General features: G+C 36.4%; 1 protein-coding gene across 7 annotated transcripts in view; it reads right to left on the bottom strand.

The window, feature by feature from the left end:
* Positions 1 to 19,187, bottom strand: part of ERLIN1 (ER lipid raft associated 1) — a 54,811-nt gene that overhangs the window by 27,272 nt on the left and 8,352 nt on the right. For all 7 annotated transcript variants that reach the window (XR_004431182.1, XM_033185975.1, XM_033185999.1 and 4 more), the window contains 4 exons: positions 17,462 to 17,587; positions 15,729 to 15,802; positions 8,141 to 8,199; positions 5,144 to 5,235 (listed from right to left, as the gene is read on the bottom strand). Coding sequence is in view for 6 of the 7 variants with exons in the window: in XM_033185975.1 (XP_033041866.1) it covers positions 5,144 to 5,235; positions 8,141 to 8,199; positions 15,729 to 15,802; positions 17,462 to 17,587 (351 nt within the window). In the remaining variant the exon portion in view is untranslated. The remainder of the gene's footprint in view (positions 1 to 5,143; positions 5,236 to 8,140; positions 8,200 to 15,728; positions 15,803 to 17,461; positions 17,588 to 19,187) is intronic.

Raw genomic sequence — 19,187 nt, 5'->3', positions numbered from 1 at the left:
AGAAAAGGGAAAAAGCAGCAGAGAAAAATGCATGGTAAATAGCACATAATCAAATGATACAAACATATCCAAATATAGCAGTAACCACAATAAATATAAAAAGACTAAACTCACCAGTTAAAAGACAGATTCTCACATTGGATAAGATAACAAAATCCAGCTATATGCTGTTTACAAGAGACACACCTAAAACATAATGACATAGAAAAGTTGAAAGTAAAAGAATGGGAAAAGGTACACCAAGAAAATAACTAACCAAGAAAAATCTGGTATAGCTGTATTATCAGGCAAAATAGCTCTTAAGTTAAAAACATATCTAGGGATAAAAGTTATTACAAAACAGAAGCAATTCTCCACGGAGATATAACAATCGTGAACCAGAATGTTCTTAATGATATAGTCTCAAAATATATAAAGAAAAAAATTACAAGTCAACAAACCCATGGTCATAGTGGGAGATTTTAACACATCTTTCTCAGTAATTGATAGCTCAAGAAGGCAAAAATTAGAAGAATACAGAAGATGCGAACGACACAATTCATAAGCCTGACCAAACGGGTGTATAAAGAAACCTGCATCCAACAACCAGAGAACACAGATTCAATCTTTTCAAGCACACAGACATTTACAAAAAAGGACCACGTACAGGTAGGCCACAAAGCAATTTTCAACAAGTATTTAAGAATCCATATAACAGGTCTTATTTTCTGACTACAATGTAGTAACACTGGAAATCAACAATAAAAAGGTAGCCCCTCAAAACCTGCTAAACCAAAAACTGAAACATATACTTTTAATAATTCATGAGCCAAAGAAGAAATTAGAAGGAAAAAGTTTTTAAAAAAAATTAAAACTGAACACCAATAAACAAAGTACATTTCAAAACCTGTGAAACATAGCTAAAGCAGTACTTAGAAGAAAATTTATAATCCTCCAAGTTTCCACTAGAAAAGACTGAAACTTAACTATCCAACTCAAGAAGTTAAAAAAGAACAAATGAATAAAGTAAAAAAAAAGATGGAAGGAAATAATTTTTAAAACATGTAAATAATTAAAACAAAGTAACAGTCAACAAAACCAAAACCAAAAGCCAATTATTGAAAAGATGAATGAAATAAAACAGACCCCTGGCAAAACTGATTCAGCAAAAGAAAAGGCACAAGCAAACAGTATCAGCAATGAAAAGGAGCACACAGATTTGGTAGAAGTTTTAAAAATCATGAGAGAATTCTACAAACAAATTTATGCCCCCAAATTTGAAATATCAGATGAAATGAACAATTTTCTATGAAAATATAACTACCAAAACTGGCTTAAAAAGAAACATGTATTTGAATAGACCTATACTCAATACAGAAATTAAATCAATAGGTTAAATACTACCACAAAAAGCAAACAAAAATAAAGCAGAAACCTCACAAGACTAAGATGACTTTTACAAGTTCCACCAGACCTACAAAGATGAAGTTATACAGATCTGATATATAATGATCTGATTTACAATAGAACACAGAAAAGGAAGCCATGCTCTTCAACTCATCTTGGGGACAGTATAACCATGATACCAAAAAACCTGACACTAAAAGTGTAAGAAAATTATAAGCTGATCTCATTTATGAAAATAAAGGTAAAAATTCTAAAGAAATTATCAGCAAACTATATAAAAATGTATATAATGACCTATATAATGACCAAGTGGATGTTTATCCCAGGAATGCAAAGATAAATCTGTTAATATAATTTACCATACTAACAGCTTTAAAAACATCTCAATATATGTAGAAAAAAATTTCAGGCTAGGCACAGTGGCTCATACCTATAATCCCAGCACTTTTGGAAGACTGAGGCATGTGGATCACTTGAGCTCAGGAATTCAAGACCAGCCTGGGCAACATGGTGAAACCGTGTCTCTACAGAAAATACAAAAATTACCTGGGTGTGGTGGCGTGCACTTGTAGTCTCAGCTACTCGAGAGCCTGAGGCGGGAAGATAACTTAAGCCCAGGAGGCTGAGGCTGCAGTGAACTGTGATTATACCACTGTACTCCAGCCTGGGTGACAAAGCGAGACCCTGTCTCAAAAATATTCTGAAAGTTTTAACAGCCATTCAAAATAAAAGCTCTCAGCAAGTACAGATTGAAACTTTATTAACCAGCGTTAAGTACAGTAAATGTCACCGGGACTATTTAAAGTTAAGGACAAGAATGCTTGTCACTTTCTTTTCTACACTGTACTAGAAGTCATAGCCTAAAGCAGTAAGATAGGAAGAAATAAAAGGTATGTGACTATAAAGAAGAAAAATAAAATTGTACTTCTGTGAAGATAATGACCTATTGTCTGAAGACAATATGATTGTTCACGGGAAATCTAAGTGACTATTAGAAATAAGAGCATCTTCAGCAATATTGCTAAATAAAAAAATCAACAGCACACTTACACAAAACCAAGTAGAAAAGGTGCCTTTAAAAAGTCAGTAACAAAAAAACATAAAGGTATATAAGAACAAATCTTTAATAAACGTGCAAGAACTTTAGAAGAAAATTATGACACTTTTTAAAAGACATCTCTCATAAATAGAGAAATAGATTTATAAGACTCAATATCATAATTTTCTCCAAATTGATGTATACATTCAATGCAATTCCAATCAAAATCTCAACACAATATTACACAAAACTTAAGGAGTTGGTTCTAAATTCATGTGGATGAATAAAGGGCCTAGAAGAGTCCAGGATAATTTTAAATATAGTTAGGAATAGTTAACAGGTAGGAGGAATAGTTACACAACTCACTCTCCACATAGCAAGACTTAACATAAAAGCTACAATAATTTAAAAAAAGTAGTATTGAGGAAGGAGAGACCAAAAAATTAGAAAATAATAGAGATTCTGGCATCAGAACAAATTATGTATAGTATCTTATTATATGATGGATATGGCATTAGAAATAAGTAGAGGAAATAATAAACTATTCAATAAACAGTCTGAGACAATTGGCTTGCCATTTGAAAAAATTAAACTGAATCCCTATGTCATACTCAACATCAAAATAAATTCCAGATGGGTTAAGACTTAAATATGAAAGCAAAACTTTAAAACTTTTAGAATAAAAGTATTACTTTGGACTAGGGAAAGAATTCTTAAGATAGGAAAAGCACAAAACATAAAGGAAAAGACTAATGAATTTGACTATACAAAAACTACACATATATGTATATCGAAGACATTATAAAGTTCAAAGACAAACCACAAATTGAAATAAGATGTTGGAAATGCATAAATCTGAAAAAGGATTAGTATCCAAAAGATATAAAAAACTCTTACAAATCAACGCAAAAAAGCAATCAAATAATGGGCTAAGGACAATAGGCAATTCATATAACAACAAAAAAAAGGAAACTTGAATAACCAATAAGGAATATTAAACTTTACTAACAATCAGGGGAATTCAAATTGAAATTATGTGATACCATGTCTTCCATTAAACTGGCATAAATTTTTAAGTCTGATAACTCCAAGGACCGAGAAGGATGTGTGGAAATGGGAATTCAAATACGGCAGCACAGAAACTGGAAATCAAATACTGTTGAAGAGACAGTAAAATCAAAGAAGTACTTGAGAGAGCAATTTGTCAATATGTTGAATGTGAAGACATGCTACCCTATGACCCATCAATTCTACTTCGAGATAGCTATTCTAGAGCAGTGCTTCTCAAACTACCTGTGGAAAAATACCTTACCTTTTAGTGTGTGTATTTCAATTTATGAGGAACCAATAAATTGTAAACTATAACAAAAACAAATTATAGTACTAGAAAAAAGAAATTAAAAAACAAAAACATAAATATATAAGCTCTGATTTTTTATTTTTGATTCAACAGACATAAAACTGCTGTATTAAAATGCTATAAAAACTTCTAAACACTCATTCTCAATTTCTGTACTCATCTCATTAAGGCTTAGAAATGAAAAGCTAGTGATAGGGCACTGGCCCACACCATACACTGAATAATGCTACTCTACGGAAACTTGCACATGTGCACTGTATCCAGGAGGCACTGGATAAGAATGTTATTGTGGTAGTGTTTGTAATAAGGAAAAACTAGAAGCTACCTTACTCTTCGTTGGTAATTCATTACAATAAAACTAGGTCTGCTCATAGAATGAAAAATATAGCAGCTAAAAATAAACGATGTACCATCTCACAGAGAATAAGGATAAAATGCCAAAAAAAGAGAAAAAACCCCTAGATCTACATGTATCAATATGGATAAAATTCAAACAATGTTAGTGAAAATAAGGCAAGTTGTAAAATAAGAGTTTGATATCATTTTTGTAGTTTCAAACAGGTAAAACAATTTTATAAACTGTTACACACTTAACAGTAAAAGTATAAAAATATGGACAGAAAGGATATACATCAACTTCAGAATAGAAGCTAATCTGAGAAGAAAAGTCAAGGAGTAGGACCAGCGAACATACAAAGGAGGCTTCAGATACTTCATTTTTTTCTTAAAAAAAAAATAAAATTGACCTGAAGGGAATAAGGCAAAATCTTAAGCTTTCATTATATTGTTCTCTGTACATTCCCATATTATTGAATTATTTAATTAACGATGTCTTAAACTTTCAGCATCAACTGAAGGCCAAAGAGGGCAGTCTAATACACAGTGACCTAGAGTATAAGGGAAGCCATTGTAATCCAAAATGAACCGTAAACAACCCTGCCATGCTTTCATAAACGGCACTATCTATCCAGGTAAAACGAAGTGCATGTCAACAACAAGGATGCATATTGCAATCTGAAACTTTGGTCAAAAAACTTCCCTATTCTTAATCTGTACAAATGAAAATGCTATCCACAGACTCAAGTTGCCTATAAACCCTATCCATTCTCCCTGTTCTTGAAAGAGACAACAGTGGCAGCCAACAACATGATGGAGAGCCACAGCACATCATTAAGTACTGGTCTCACCTACTTTTAAAGGCATTAGAACATCTGAATGTACAGTGGAGATTCCAGAATTCCCCATTACCTATGATGCAATCTTACTGAGTCCCATGATACCCAAAATGAGACTGACAAAGAACAGGACAAACAACAAATGTACTTAGAGACAATCATTTCAGAGAGAAATCCAAGTACCTATAACTGCCTTTTTCCTCTCTGTCTCAGCTTCTTTTTCCACAACCTTTTGTTTCTGTGCAGCTATAAGGAGTTTTGTCTTCTCAGCCTCCCTGTGAAGCAAAATGTTATAAAAATTAGAAATGATTCTCTTATGTGCAGTCACAGCTAGTAATTCTGACCCTATAGTGAGTCGGAGAACTGTTTTTTCAACATGAGCTTTTGCACCCATTAAGGTAAATCTGAGGTTGAAAGATTCAATGATTTGCCCAAAGTCACCTAGAGATAGGAAAAAAATCTAGTACATGTGAATTTTAGTTTGGCTTTCTTCTCCTAGTTGTATTGTGTAAAGCCTGTGATTTGGAAGGGAATATATCAATACTTCCTTTGCTCTTAGACCTCCAGCTAGTCCATACAGTAGCTCTGTGCCAATTAGAAAATGGCACCAGCCTCTGGGCAGATGCAGTCCCACAGGTGCATGGTTTGACATGCAGAATGAAGCTGGGTTTCAGCCCCTGCCCTCCTCAGGCAGGCACCCATGTGCAGTGGCCATATTTGTTGCACAGAAGATGTAACTAGGTGGTAGTTATTAGGTAGTAAACTGGGGCTTAGTGTAAGGAGAATTTTCTAAGGTTTCCAGTGTCTAATACAGGTTGAGCATCTCTGATCTGAAAATTTGAAATCCAAAATGCTCCAAAATCTGAAACTTTTCGAGTGCCCACATTATGACACAAGTGGAAAATTCCACACATAAGCACTTAAGGTGAACTTTGTTTCATGCACAAAACTATTTAAAATATTCTATAAAGTTACCTTCTGACTATAGGTGTATATGGGACATAAATAAATATCTGGAAAATAAAAAAACAAACTAACCACTATACCAACAAGGAAGAACAAAAATAAATTTTATATTTACACCTGGGTCCCATCCCCAAGATATCTCATTATGTCTATGCAAATATTCCAAAATCTTTACAAATCCAAAATTTAAAATACTTCTGGTCCCAAGCATTTTGGATAAGGGATACTAAACCCATAATGGAAACAGCTGGCATTATTACTAAGCATGTACACGTAGCTACTGGGTAACCACGTGGCAGAAATGGTGTAAGAAAACACTACTATCAGGTGCAAGGTTATACTGGATCATCTCAAGGTAGCTTTTAATTCTGGAATTCCAATAGTCTATAAAATTAAGAAAGATCCAGAATCATCTGAAAAGTAACTCCAATAGTTTCCCCAAAACACTTCCCCTCAAAGTTTCCCCTTTCCTCTGATAACACTGATAAAGACATCAAATGACAGTCTGAATACTATGATTTATTTGAGAGCAGAAAACACACAATATTCATTTTTCCATCACCATAGCAATCATATTTAAAGCCTAAGACATGCTGAGCCTTTAATAAAAATTTTTTTTTGAGATGGAGTTTTGTTCTTGTTGCCCAGGTTGGAGTGCAATGGCATGGTCTCGGCTCACTGAAACCTCCGCCTCTCAGGTTCAAGCGACTCTCCTGCCTCAGCCTCCCAAGTAGCTGGGATTATAGGTGCCTGCCACCATGTCCAGCTAATTTTTGTATTTTTACTAAAGCCAGGGTTTCACCGTGTTGGCCAGGCTGGTCTCGAACTCTTGACCTCAGGTGATCTGCTGGCCTCAGCCTCCTGAAGTACTATGATTATAGGCATGAGCCACCATGCCCCGCCTACAAATATTTTTTAAATAAGTGGATCACACCCATAATCTACCTAGCCTGGCACTCTATACTTTACAGTTTTAAAAGAAGAGTGCCTAGTCTACAATGAAAAAGAGAAAACAGGCTGGGTGTGGTGACTCACACCTGTAATCCCAGTACTTTGGGAGGCCAAGGCAGGAGGACTGCTTGAGCCCAGGAGTTTGAGACCAGGCTCGGCAATAGGGCAAAACCCTGTCTCTACGAAAAACACAAAATTTAGCCAGGTGTGGTGGCATGCACTGGTAGTCCCAACTACTCAGGAGGCTGAGGTGGGAGGTTTGATTAATCACTTGAGCCTGGGAGGTTGAGACTGCAGTGAGCCGTGATTGTGCCACTGCCCTGCAGCCTAGGCAACAGAGTGAGACCCTGTGTCAAAAAATAAATAAATAAGAAAAAGAAATAAAACTCTGTATGAGCTCAGAGAGGTATGAGGGAAAAGAAAAATATAAAAGAAGAAAAAAACAAAAAAAATATGCATGGTAACGAAAAGGATTCAGAAGTAAATAACCTCATAAAGCAGTATTACTGCTCCTTGGACCTCCAGTATTTATACATCTGTGGTATCCTTGACTTGTGCAAATTTATTTTCCAGCATCTGTCCCTTTAACATAACAGCCAAATTTCCTGAAGACTTTTATTTCTTCTTTTCAGTACCAGTCATTCGAAAACAATATTGCCATTTCAAACACAGTAAGTATTCCCCTAAAAGGGATCCTCTTAGAAACTAATTTCATGTCTTCTCATTCCCAGCCAGCCCTGGATACATAAAAGAGAAGACCATCAGGAGTCAAGAGAAGCAAGGCTTCCCTAGAGGCACAGTATAAAGAACCAGGTCTAATTTTAGATATACAATCACATACAATGGAAAACCAAACTTTATACCAACAAGATATCTACTCCTACCATTACAACACAGAAACAAAATATGAGCACTCTCTTCAACCCTAACACAGCTTCAGGACTCTTTCCTCTATTAAATATTTAATTCAAGGTACTATTCATATAAAATTAGAGCTCCTTAAGCTTCCAACAATAGTTTTACAGCAAACTGCATCTTTAGACACTGACACTGCTCCTGAAATATTCACACATACAGAAGAACACTAATAAGAGTCTAGTGGGAATTAAGACATAAGAGTAGGCAATATTACTAGAGTAAGAGTAAAGAAGATAGACATATACTCCACCCCAGAGTGTACTATCTCACGTTTCCTCTAGACTGGAGTGTTAATATGCAGACAGCCCTGAACAGAAATATTGGGATCCCATGCATATTACTCACATTAACTCAAAATTTCTTCTTATGGCTTCTGGGATTTTGGGTTTTGTAACACGCACAGCCTAAAAAATAAAAGTGAAAAAGCCAAAGTATATTTGAAAGATAAATCTTCAATTAAATCTTCTATAGAAAAGCTCCTCAAATGATACTAATCTAACAAAACAACAGCTATAATATAGCGGCCTACTAACATGTTTGGGGATCCCACTGGAACATTTACTTTTCATGCCATCACACCAAGAATCAAAGACAAGCTGCTTCTTACTTCCTTACACAATGCCAGATTACAGGAAAAACCACTCTACCCACTGAGGAAACAATTGCCTTAGGAAAAAGGTTCTCCCTTAAAAGATGTTTTACAAAGGTCGTTAGATACTTTTGCTTTCTTTTTTAATCCTGTAAACCAAAGAAGCCAGGAAGGCACACTTCCAAGACTGAAATTGTAAAGTCAGAAACAATTAGTCAAATACAAAAACAAACAAAAAATCCCAGTTTGGTGTATGCAATTTAATACAGTGAGTAGTGAGTAAATTAATCTATCACTTCCAACCCCTGCGATCACTCGGTATTTGCTATAAAGTAAACAGCCCAGTGGCTGAAGGAAAACAAATATCAATTAAAAGCTTATATTCTTTCTTCCTGAACTCTCACTTAGAAGAAAGTCTGTCTCTGTAGAGGCTGTTTACTAGACACTTTGTTTCCCTAATCACAGTGTTCTTTGACATAATTAAGATTATCTACCTGGACAGTACTGTTTTTTGAAGGCTGACTTTTCTACATCAAGGACTTGATCTCTCAAAAGCTTTTGATTTTACTAAACATACGATACCCTGCCGCCCCACCTATACTGCAAACACACAAAAAACACTGTTGATCTGAGGAAGTTTTCCTTCTGAAAACTGGCTAACCTTTTAGGTATTATAACAAAGCCTTTAAGCACTTAGTCTTCTTTAAAGGCTTTTAAAACTTTTAAGCAATATGGCATTCCCTACATGAAACAGATGAGTCAAATTTGTAGGTAATTTTGAGGACTATCATAACTAAATATAAGCATTACAGTGGAATGAAATAAGCAGCTGAAGGCTGTGTGGAAACACACTGGCAGTGACACATGTGAGGCCTCACAACTCAGTGGAGACATCCAGAAGACAAATAAAAATTCAGGACCAGATTTTGTGAGATGTCAGATTTCACCATATGACTAGCAGACATAAGATCACTTCCAATATGGATTAATACGACTCTGAGGGAAGCACTGTCACACTGCATTTAATTAAGAGACTGGCTACATATCTTTTCAGCCTTATTAAAAGAAGCATAAAGTAGGACTGCCTTTTTTTCTTTCTTTCTTTTTCTTTTTTTTTTTTTTGAGATAGAGTTTTGCTCTTGCTACCCAGGCTGGAGTGTGGTGGTGCAATCTCAGTTCACTGCAACCTCCACCTCCCAGGTTAAAGCGATTCTCCTGCCTCAGCCTCCCTAGTTACTGGGATTAGAGGCATGTGCTACCATGCCTGACTAATTTTTGTATTTTTTTTAGTAGAGGTGGGGTTTCACTATGTTGGTCAGGCTGGTCTCGAACTCCTGACCTCAGGTGATCCACCCACCTTGGCCTCCCAAAGTGCTGGGATTACAGGCATGAGCCACCACACCCAGCCAGGACTGTCTTTTGAAGACTCCTATTTTGCTGAATGAGGCTGAAGAACATACTACATTGTGCTTGCCAATCTTGGGAAATTTCACAGATTTTCAAATATGTAAAAGCATAAATACTTACTGTACAGATACCATAAGTAAGTTGCATCATGAGAGATTTTAAAAGTAAAATGACAGGAAAGTCCCACTTGGGTATCCCTCTCCCTCACAGGAGAGACAGCTGTTCTCCTTTCTATTTCTTTTGCCTATTAAACCTCCGCTCTTAACCTCAAATAATAAAATAAATAAAATAAAATAATGCCCCCACACCACTCACATACACAGAGTGAATGGAGGAAAAAAAAATGGCTAATGAAATGAATATATGTGTTGAAACTAACCCCTGGGTTTTAAGCATATATTATAAATCAAAAGTCAGTCTAAAATATTGTCACTCCCTTAAATAACATAGGAAAAAAAATCAAAGATCACCATTTTCATCATTCTAATTTGCCAGAGTAGTTTTTCAAGAGGAAAAATGGGATACAAATATATGGAAAGGAAAAAAATAAAATGACTGTTAACAGAGAATGTTCATTCAACAATAAGTATTTATCAGGTACCTACTCTGTGTCAAGTGCTATTTGTTGCAGGAATTGTGGATATAGCAGTGAACAACAAGGTAAGGTTGCTCTCATGTAATTTAACCCAAAAATTACTAGAAGGCAGTGAATTCAAGCTGTAGACATACGATAAATCCACCAAGAACCAATCACATTCCTCAATGATTGAACGGCATTAAAATACATTAAATCCATTGGTATTAATTTAACTTAGGATATGAGTTTCTCCCCCAAATCAGAAATTCTTTTATTTTTTTTTTTGAGATGGAGTCTCACTCTGTCACCTAGGCTGGAGTACAGTGGCGTGATGTCGGCTCACTGCAAGCTCTGCCTCCCAGGTTCATGCCATTCTCCTGCCCCAGCCTCCTGAGTAGCTGGGACTACAGGCGCCCGCCACCACACCTGGCTAATTTTTTGTATTTTCAGTAGAGACGGGGTTTCACCGTGTTAGCCAGGATGGTCTTGATCTCTTGACCTCATGATCCGCCTGCCTCGGCCTTACAAAGTGTTGGGTTTACAGGCGTGAGCCACCGCACCTGGCCCAAATCAGAAATTCTAAAAACCAGAAAGGCTGATATGATAAAGTAAAGCCATAAACTATGTTTCTATTTTTAACTTATATTGGAGGATTGCGTGAAGCCAGGAGTTTGAGACCATCCTGGGCAACACAGCGAGGGCCCATCTCTACAAAAAATTAAAATATTAGCCAGATGTGGTGGTGTGTGCCTGTACTCCTAGCTACTTGGGAGGCTAAGGCAGGAGGATCACTTGAGCCCAGGAGTTCAAGACTGCAGTGAGCTATGATCATGCCACTGCACTCCAGCCTGGGCAACAGAGGGAGACCCTGTCTCAAAACAAAACCACACAACACATATATGACTACTTAGGTGCCTGATATAGCTTAAAAATATCGATAATGAAAACTTATCTGGAAGATTAAACTGGCAGAAACAGCAAAGGCCATTATTTTTTAAAAGATGATGTTTCTTGCCAGATTTTAAAATAAAAAGTTGAACTATCACAACCATATGGTAATGTGTTAAAAATAAAAAAGCTCAAACACAGACTTGGAATTCTTAAAATGCATTTCAACTATTGTAAAAAAAAAAAAATTTATAACAAGACAAAAGCAACCAAAAGAGCTCTTCTCTTCTCAGGGTATGCTTAAGTTATTGCAAAATATAAAAATTATTTAAAAAATGTTTAAACCCTAAAACAACGGAGATCTTCTCTACCACTTTAAGAATGTATAACAAAACTACATTTTTTCACTCAATAACTTTTTACAAAAACGAATGTAAGTAAATTCAAAAGATCCTTCTGGCTGTTGTGCAGAAAATGAAGTAGACAAAGGTAAGAGTGAAAGTGGGGAAAGAAGACAGGCAGCTACTGCTACTGCACATGTCAAGGTAAGAGTTGGTAGCTTGGCTTGAGACGACAGTAAAGATGGAGGTGTGGTCAGTTTTATTAACACATGGATTTTGGTGGTGGAATCTGCATGACACAGGGACTGATTAGATGCTGAGGGTGAGACGATTGTCAAAGATGCCTCCTACACTTCTAGATTGGCTTGAGGGGAAGGAGTTACCATTAACTGACAAGATGAAAAAAAAACAGGAGAAAATCTGATTTGACGAGAAAACACCAAAGACTCAATAACTAATGAAAGAGTAGGAATGGGAAGATCAATGGAACAGAACTAAGTTCAGAAAAAGACTCTAGTATATAATGGAATATAGCATGTAACATAAAAACTATTTCAAAGAATGAGGAAGATGGAAAAATAAACTATTCAGTAATTACTGCTGTTACCCAATTTGGGGTTGAAGGGATGGAGTTGAAGGCCTACCTTGCAACTGACATCAAAATGGGTTCCAGATAAATTAAAAGATTTAAATCTAAGAATACAACTGTAAAAGCAGACACAATTTTTGTAATTTCTAATTTTAATTCCTGTACTTTTAAGGTGGTGAAAGGCTCTTAAAACATGCCAGCTCAGCAACACACCATAAAGACAAAATCACTGAAATTGCTATGTAAAAGATGAAAACTTCAAAGTTATCAGCAAGGCAAAAACAAAGTTAAACAACAAAGAAAAAACTGGAAGAAAATGTTTCCTATAAATATAAAAAAGAGCTACAATAACTAACATATGAAAAATAGTTTATTTTTAAAAATGAATTCTACCCCTCTCAAAGGGTAAGGTTCAAAAACAAGTTCTCTATATATAAATGCTATTTATTTACTTACTTATAGACAAGGTTTTGCTCTGTTGCCCAGACAACAGTACAGCATGAACACAGCCCACTGCAGCCTCAACCTGCTGTGTTCAAGTCATCCTCCCACCTCAGCCTCCCAAGTAGCTGGGCCTACAGGCACATGCCACCATATCCACCTAATTTTTAAAAAAAAATTTTTGTGGAGAAGGGGTTGCCCAGGCTGACCTCAAACTCCTGGGCTTAAGGGAGCTTCCCACCTCAGCCTCCCAAAGTGGTGGGATTACAGATGTGAGCCGCTATGCCCAGTCAAAAATTGCTTACTAAAATCAGTGAGAAAAACCATTAACTAAAAAAAAGAGCAAAACCAACAATTTATAAATGAAATAAAAATGACTGATAACCTAAGGTATTCAACTTCAATAATTAATACAAAATAACAGACTAATTTTCTCCAAAAGGATTAAAAGAGAAAGGGAAAGCTTGCATCTGCTAATTATTTGGGTACAATCATTCAATCAAATGTGTTAAAACCTACAGCTTACCAACACTGCTAATGAGAGGGTGGGAGCTGCTAAAATTTTTCTAAAAGGTGATTTGGTAGTATGTATCAATAAGTCCCCAAACAGGGAATACACTTTGATCACCAATCCCACTTCAAGAATTTATTGTAAGAGAGGGATTTAAAAAGATGTACAGAATATATAAGCTTGGTCATTTCAACATGTATATAATAGTAAAAAATTTGAAACCATAGAGATTCACTAAATATAACCATTAAAAGTAACAATTTACCAAACCTATATTTTTGTTTTGGAAAGATGTTCACAGATAATGTTAGTGAAAAAAGCAAGTATGGTATGATTCTGCTTTAGTTGACCATGTATGCATTTATATCTACAAACATTTGTTCATATATATGAAGAGTCAGAAAAGATACAACAAATGATGTTATCCCTGCTCAATAAGATTACTGGTGAATTTCATTTTATTCTTCATCATTTTCCTAGTATCTAACTTCTTTCTACAACACATATAACGTGTGTGTATAAAAATTCCAAATTTAGGCCGGGCGCGGTGGCTCACGCCTGTAATCCCAGCACTTTGGGAGGCCGAGGAGGGCGGATCACAAGGTCAGGAGATCGAGACCATCTTGGCTAACACGGTGAAACCCTGTTTCTGCTAAAAATACAAAAAAATTAGCCGGGCGCGTTGGCAGGCGCCTGTAGTCCCAGCTACTCGGGAGGCTGAGACAGGAGAATGGCGTGAACCTGGGAGGCGGAGCTTGCAGTGAGCCAAGATCGCGCCACTGCACTCCAGCCTGGGTGATGAGCAAGACTCCATCTCAAAAAAAAAAAAAAAAAAAAAAAAAATTCCAAATTTATACAGAACAAATCAGTAGGCAAGAAAACAATCCAACAGAAAAATGGGCAAAAGATATGAACAGGTGATCAACCGAAGAGAGTATAAATGACCAATAAATATATCAAAAGATGTTCAATCTCATTAATAACCAAAGGAATACAAATCAAAGGGAGATATAATTGCCCATCCATCCATATGGTAACGATCAATATGTCTGATTGCTTCCAATGTTGGTGAGTTCATGGGTCACAATTACTTGCACATATTGCTGTTAAGAATGTAGATTTGTACAGTCAGTTTGAAAGATAATTTGTACATACAAGAACATGTGTCATGAATGTTCATTACACTATTGTTTAATAGCAAAAAACTGGGAACAGAAAAATGGCTAATATAAGGCAAGGAATTCTAAACAGCCATTGAATAAGCTAGATCTCTGAGTAACACCCTGGGCAGAATCTAAGAGCTGACCTTCACATTCACTATCTTTAAAATTAAAAAGCTACTCCAGCTACAACTGACTTGAACAACTCAGGATTTTCCAAAGTTACCTCTGGATATTTCAAACTACCCCTTAACTCTGGTGGCTCACCTTCAGGCGCCTGTCTGAGATAATGACATTGCATGAATGAGGCCATGAGAAAAACCCCACCTATCTTTCGAGTCTGGTTTATGAGGAAGCACAAACACATACAATCACAGTGAGTGCACACTCTCAGTAGCAGTGGCACTGAGTGTAAAGAACTGAGAGACGTGATAAGCTTTAGTTGCAGTAATGTTCATCACAACAATCAACAATCAACTGGTCTCTAGAGCCCCTGTAAAAGGACACTAGAGAAGCCTCAATACCACTTCTTAGGTTATCTAGATCCAGAGCAGTGGCTTTGGAATGTTATTGACTGTGGACACAGTGAGAAACAAATTTTGCACTGACACCCAACATAAACACCTACCCCCCCAGACTGTGAATCACAAGTTTCACAGAATATTTAAACTTATTACATGCCATTTCTTTTCCTATTCTATTTCATTTTATTTAAAATGCTGTTCATGACTCACTAAAGTTGATTTAAAACCCACAATCTGAAAACACAGTGACTCAAAAAAAAGCAGGGGTAAAACCTCTCACCATTCCATTTCCCAATGTCACCATCACCACTACCACTAAATTCATCTGCTACCTTGCTTTTACTAGGGCTCTCCCTCCCACTTGAAATAACTTTCTCATTCTTCCCCTATTTAAATCCAATTAATTTTTCCAAACCTACTTAAAATCTCAACTCAATCATAGCCCTCTCCTAGACACGCTGTCTTCCAATGTTCTCTTACTCTTACAGCAATAATCATTCAATAGATTTATCTGTCAATTAATACTTTGTGATAACTATTCTGTCCAGAATTGTTCAAATCTTACACTTGAACTCCCTTTCCATAATCTTACTGAGGGCAGAGATTATGCTTACACTGATTTATAACCATTACTGTATCTTAGTGCTTCATACATGGCAGAAATATAAATTTGACTTCCTTGTAAGAGCCTCAGCTTATCAGTTCCCTCTAGGAGTTCACAAATGTCACCCATAATAAGCTACGAGAGTATTTTATTTTGGCAGAGATCTGAAGTCAAATTGAGAAAGGTATTCTATAAATCACCACAGCATCTCAAATAATTGCTGAATAAACAATCCAATGAAAGGAGGAACAAACTCAAAACTCTCAAAATCCCCAGAGAACTTCCCTAGGAAAAGAACTTACCTGTATAGTGAGACCTGGGGCCATGAGGTTTAAGTCTTTCTGCAGAGCTTGCTTCAGGTTTTCATCTATTTGATCTGTTTTTTAAGCCAAGAACAACAGATCTCATGATATTCAATTTTTTTTTACATTGTATTCACGAAACAAAACTAATCACTATTAGACCTAAAGTTTCCACAGTACTATTCTTTTACAGAGCTTAAACTGCCTTTTCTTCTCTTTTGTGTGGGAAAAAAAATGTGCGGAATTATTTAATAAATTAAGGAAGGAAGATGACAAGCAGATAGTCTGTTTATCCAGTAAGTTCACCCACTAAATGTATTACTTAACTATGGATAAGCTTATTTACTGGGTAACTTATTAGACTTATTTACTGGATAAACAACTACTGGGTAAAATATGTTGATCTAATAAATGGAGAATCTGGATCTCTAGTATCTTAATTCAGGGCTCTTACTCAATAATTTTCTTGATTCTCAAAGAAAAGCAAATTTCTATCTTCAGTAAATCTTTACTCGAATTCCCATATAACTAAACTTCATTTCCATGGATCTCAGCCTTACTGTTATTTTGGATTAAAGAGAGAGAAAGAGAGAGACAGAGAGAAAAGCTCATAGAAAAGTATTTGAAGTACACACAGCATGAACACTTGGGCTTGTAACCATGCACTTTCTATTCACCTCAATGGTACTTCAGCTATTTAAATGATTGCTGGTGAGACAAAGCAGGACCCATCAGTTTCCTCACATGCCACTGCAGCGGTTGACAATCACCAAAGAGGACTCAACTGATACATTTTAAATTGATTACTCTTGCTTATTCCTTCATCTTAGAAATTCACTAAAAATTTCAGGAGGGAAAAGTGAGCTACCAACAGCAAAAACTCATTGCCTGGTCAGAATTTCCACTATCATAAATGAAAAGTTAAGTTGTACAGAAGTGAGTTAAGAAAGCAGGGCTGATACTGCGATCCTTAGGAAGGCCTTTTGCAAACTGGTCCTTGTTTGGTACCTAGGAACTTAGATTTGTGGAAGGGTCCCACCATCCCCAGAGCTAATACAACTGACTTGCTGTGAACTGTTTATACAATGTGGTTTATGCCAAACACCTGCATTCCTTCTAGGAGTCTGGAATTTTGTTATGTGCTAGGCAGAGGGTGCCTACATAACCAGCCCCCAGTGAAAACCCTAGGCAATGAGTCTCTAATGAGTTTCCCTAGTCGACAACACTTCACATGTGTCATCACAGCTTGTTGCTGTGGGAATTAGACATGTGTTTGACTCTGGGAAGCCTGCACCTGCTTTCCTCTGCACTTTGCTGATGTGCCTTTTCCTCTCGCTGATTTTGCTTTGTACCCTTTGGCTTTAATAAATCTTAGCTGTGACCACAACTATATGCTGAGTCGTGTCAGTCTCCTACCAAATCATCAGAAATGGGAGCCTCAAGACACAGGTTTCTAAATTTTTCAAATTATCTATTAAAATAGCAACAAAGCTATTTTCAGTAAGTTATTACAGTAAAAACAATATAGTCTGTGAGTAGTTTTTCCAATCTCTACCAAATTATATAAAAATTTTAAAACTTAAGATAAAAAATATTTTAAAGACAATTGCTCTATGATAAATTCAGAACAAATGCTTAAATAGCACTAAGGTTTACCAATATAACCTCAATAAGTAAGCTGAACTAGATTTCCAGTTGGCTATTTACATATTTAAAAGAATTAAGACACTTACCAAACAATTCAATGTAAACTTCCTGAAGTGTGTGGGCACTGCAGAACTGGTTCAGCTCATGGTGGATTTTATTGAAGATTAAGGTCTTGTCATAATCTGCAGTATAGTTCTTCACAATATCAAACACTGAAGGAGAGGTACAACCCATGTTTGTTTTACCCAACAATGACTCAGGTACCTTCAAATTCAGCCAGGGTCAAAGTCAGGGTGATATACTACACATGAGGAAAAGTGCCAACAAAATAGTGAAACCAAAAACCACAACTAACAAATCTTGATGTGTTGCTTGTGCTCAATTTTCCATATACCCTTGCATTTGCAATACTAATACCAAACACCTGCTGGTTAGCCCATCAAACAGAGGCTAACTTTAATTAAGTCCATACTAAAAAGTATACATTAGTTTGGAGGTAATAAGGAACTATCAAAGTTTTCAAGCAAGGGCATGACAGTCAGATTTACACTTTGGCCAGCAGTGTGAAGATGAACTGAGAGGCACAGAGATCAGAGACAGGGAAAGCATAAGGCAATTACTGCAAAAGTTTAGCTAAGAGGTAAAGAGAGACTAAGCAAACTGAGGAACAGTAGAAATAAAAGAAAGCAGCTGCAAAAGACCATTTTTTAAAAGGCAATTTTTTAAAGCTGTTAAAAAAGACACCAGGCTAGAAGGGAAAGGAGCAAACTATTAACTGAGCTGGGTTTTAGCTCAGGTAATTTACATAAATCAGCACTGAAGTCTCCTAAATTTGCATATCAGGAAACTAAGAACCAGAGAATTTTAGAAATGCCCCAAAAGGTACATACTAGACCATGTCAGAACCTGTTCTCTATCTATAAAAACATGCTGCTTTCTACTTCTGTCTTCAGATCCAAGAATTTGCTCCACTGGCCTTCCCATGTGGGATATTAGATGTAACTGGATTTCAAAGCACAGCCGGGCGCGGCGGCTCATGCCTGTAATCCCAGCACTTTGGGAGATGGAGGCAGGTGGATCATTTGAGTCAGGAGTTCAAGACCAGCCTGGCCAACATGGTGAAACCCTGTCTCTACTAAAAATACAAAAATTAGCTTGGTGTGGTGGCGCACACCTGTAGTCCCAGCTACTAGGGAGGCTGAGGCAGGAGAATTGCATGAACCCAAAAGGCAGAGGTCGCAGTGAGCTGAGATCGTGCCACTGCACTCCAGCACTCCAGCCTGGGTGTAAGAGCAAGACTCCATCTCAAAAAAGAAAAAAAATTAATGCACAGGCCATTAATAAATACTTAATACCTAAATCATTTGCCTGATCATTTCCCAAATGAATTATATCTAATAGTTTCCTATTTAATCTCTGGCTAAAGAATCATCAGTCCCTTCCCTTTTTCAATTATAATCCATTTCATTGATTTGTGATCAAGGAAAGGAGATGAAAAAAAGACAAGGAAAATGCTTAATCTCTGAAAAATATAATCCAAATGCACTTGACAGTAATATACCTGGCTCTCTACTCTGAAATCTTTTCACTATTTGTGCCTGTACTGGTGATGTGAAAATTTATTATGACCTTACATCCCAATATATTCTTTTTTAGGTCTGTATTATGTCTTCTCAAGTACAATTAAAACCCCTGAAGGCAAAGGCTCTAATTTCATCTTTTTAAATTGTTCTTGCTAAACACAATATTCTGTATATACTAGACATGCCAATTTTATTAACAAGCATGCATCTAAAACAGCATATCTTTCTT

The sequence above is a fragment of the Trachypithecus francoisi genome, unplaced genomic scaffold (assembly GCF_009764315.1).
Source record: "Trachypithecus francoisi isolate TF-2019V2 unplaced genomic scaffold, Tfra_2.0 Contig01579, whole genome shotgun sequence".
Classification (NCBI taxonomy): Eukaryota; Metazoa; Chordata; class Mammalia; order Primates; family Cercopithecidae; genus Trachypithecus; species Trachypithecus francoisi.
Note: the sequence above shows the minus strand (reverse complement) of the source record. Positions and strands in the feature narration are given on the sequence as shown.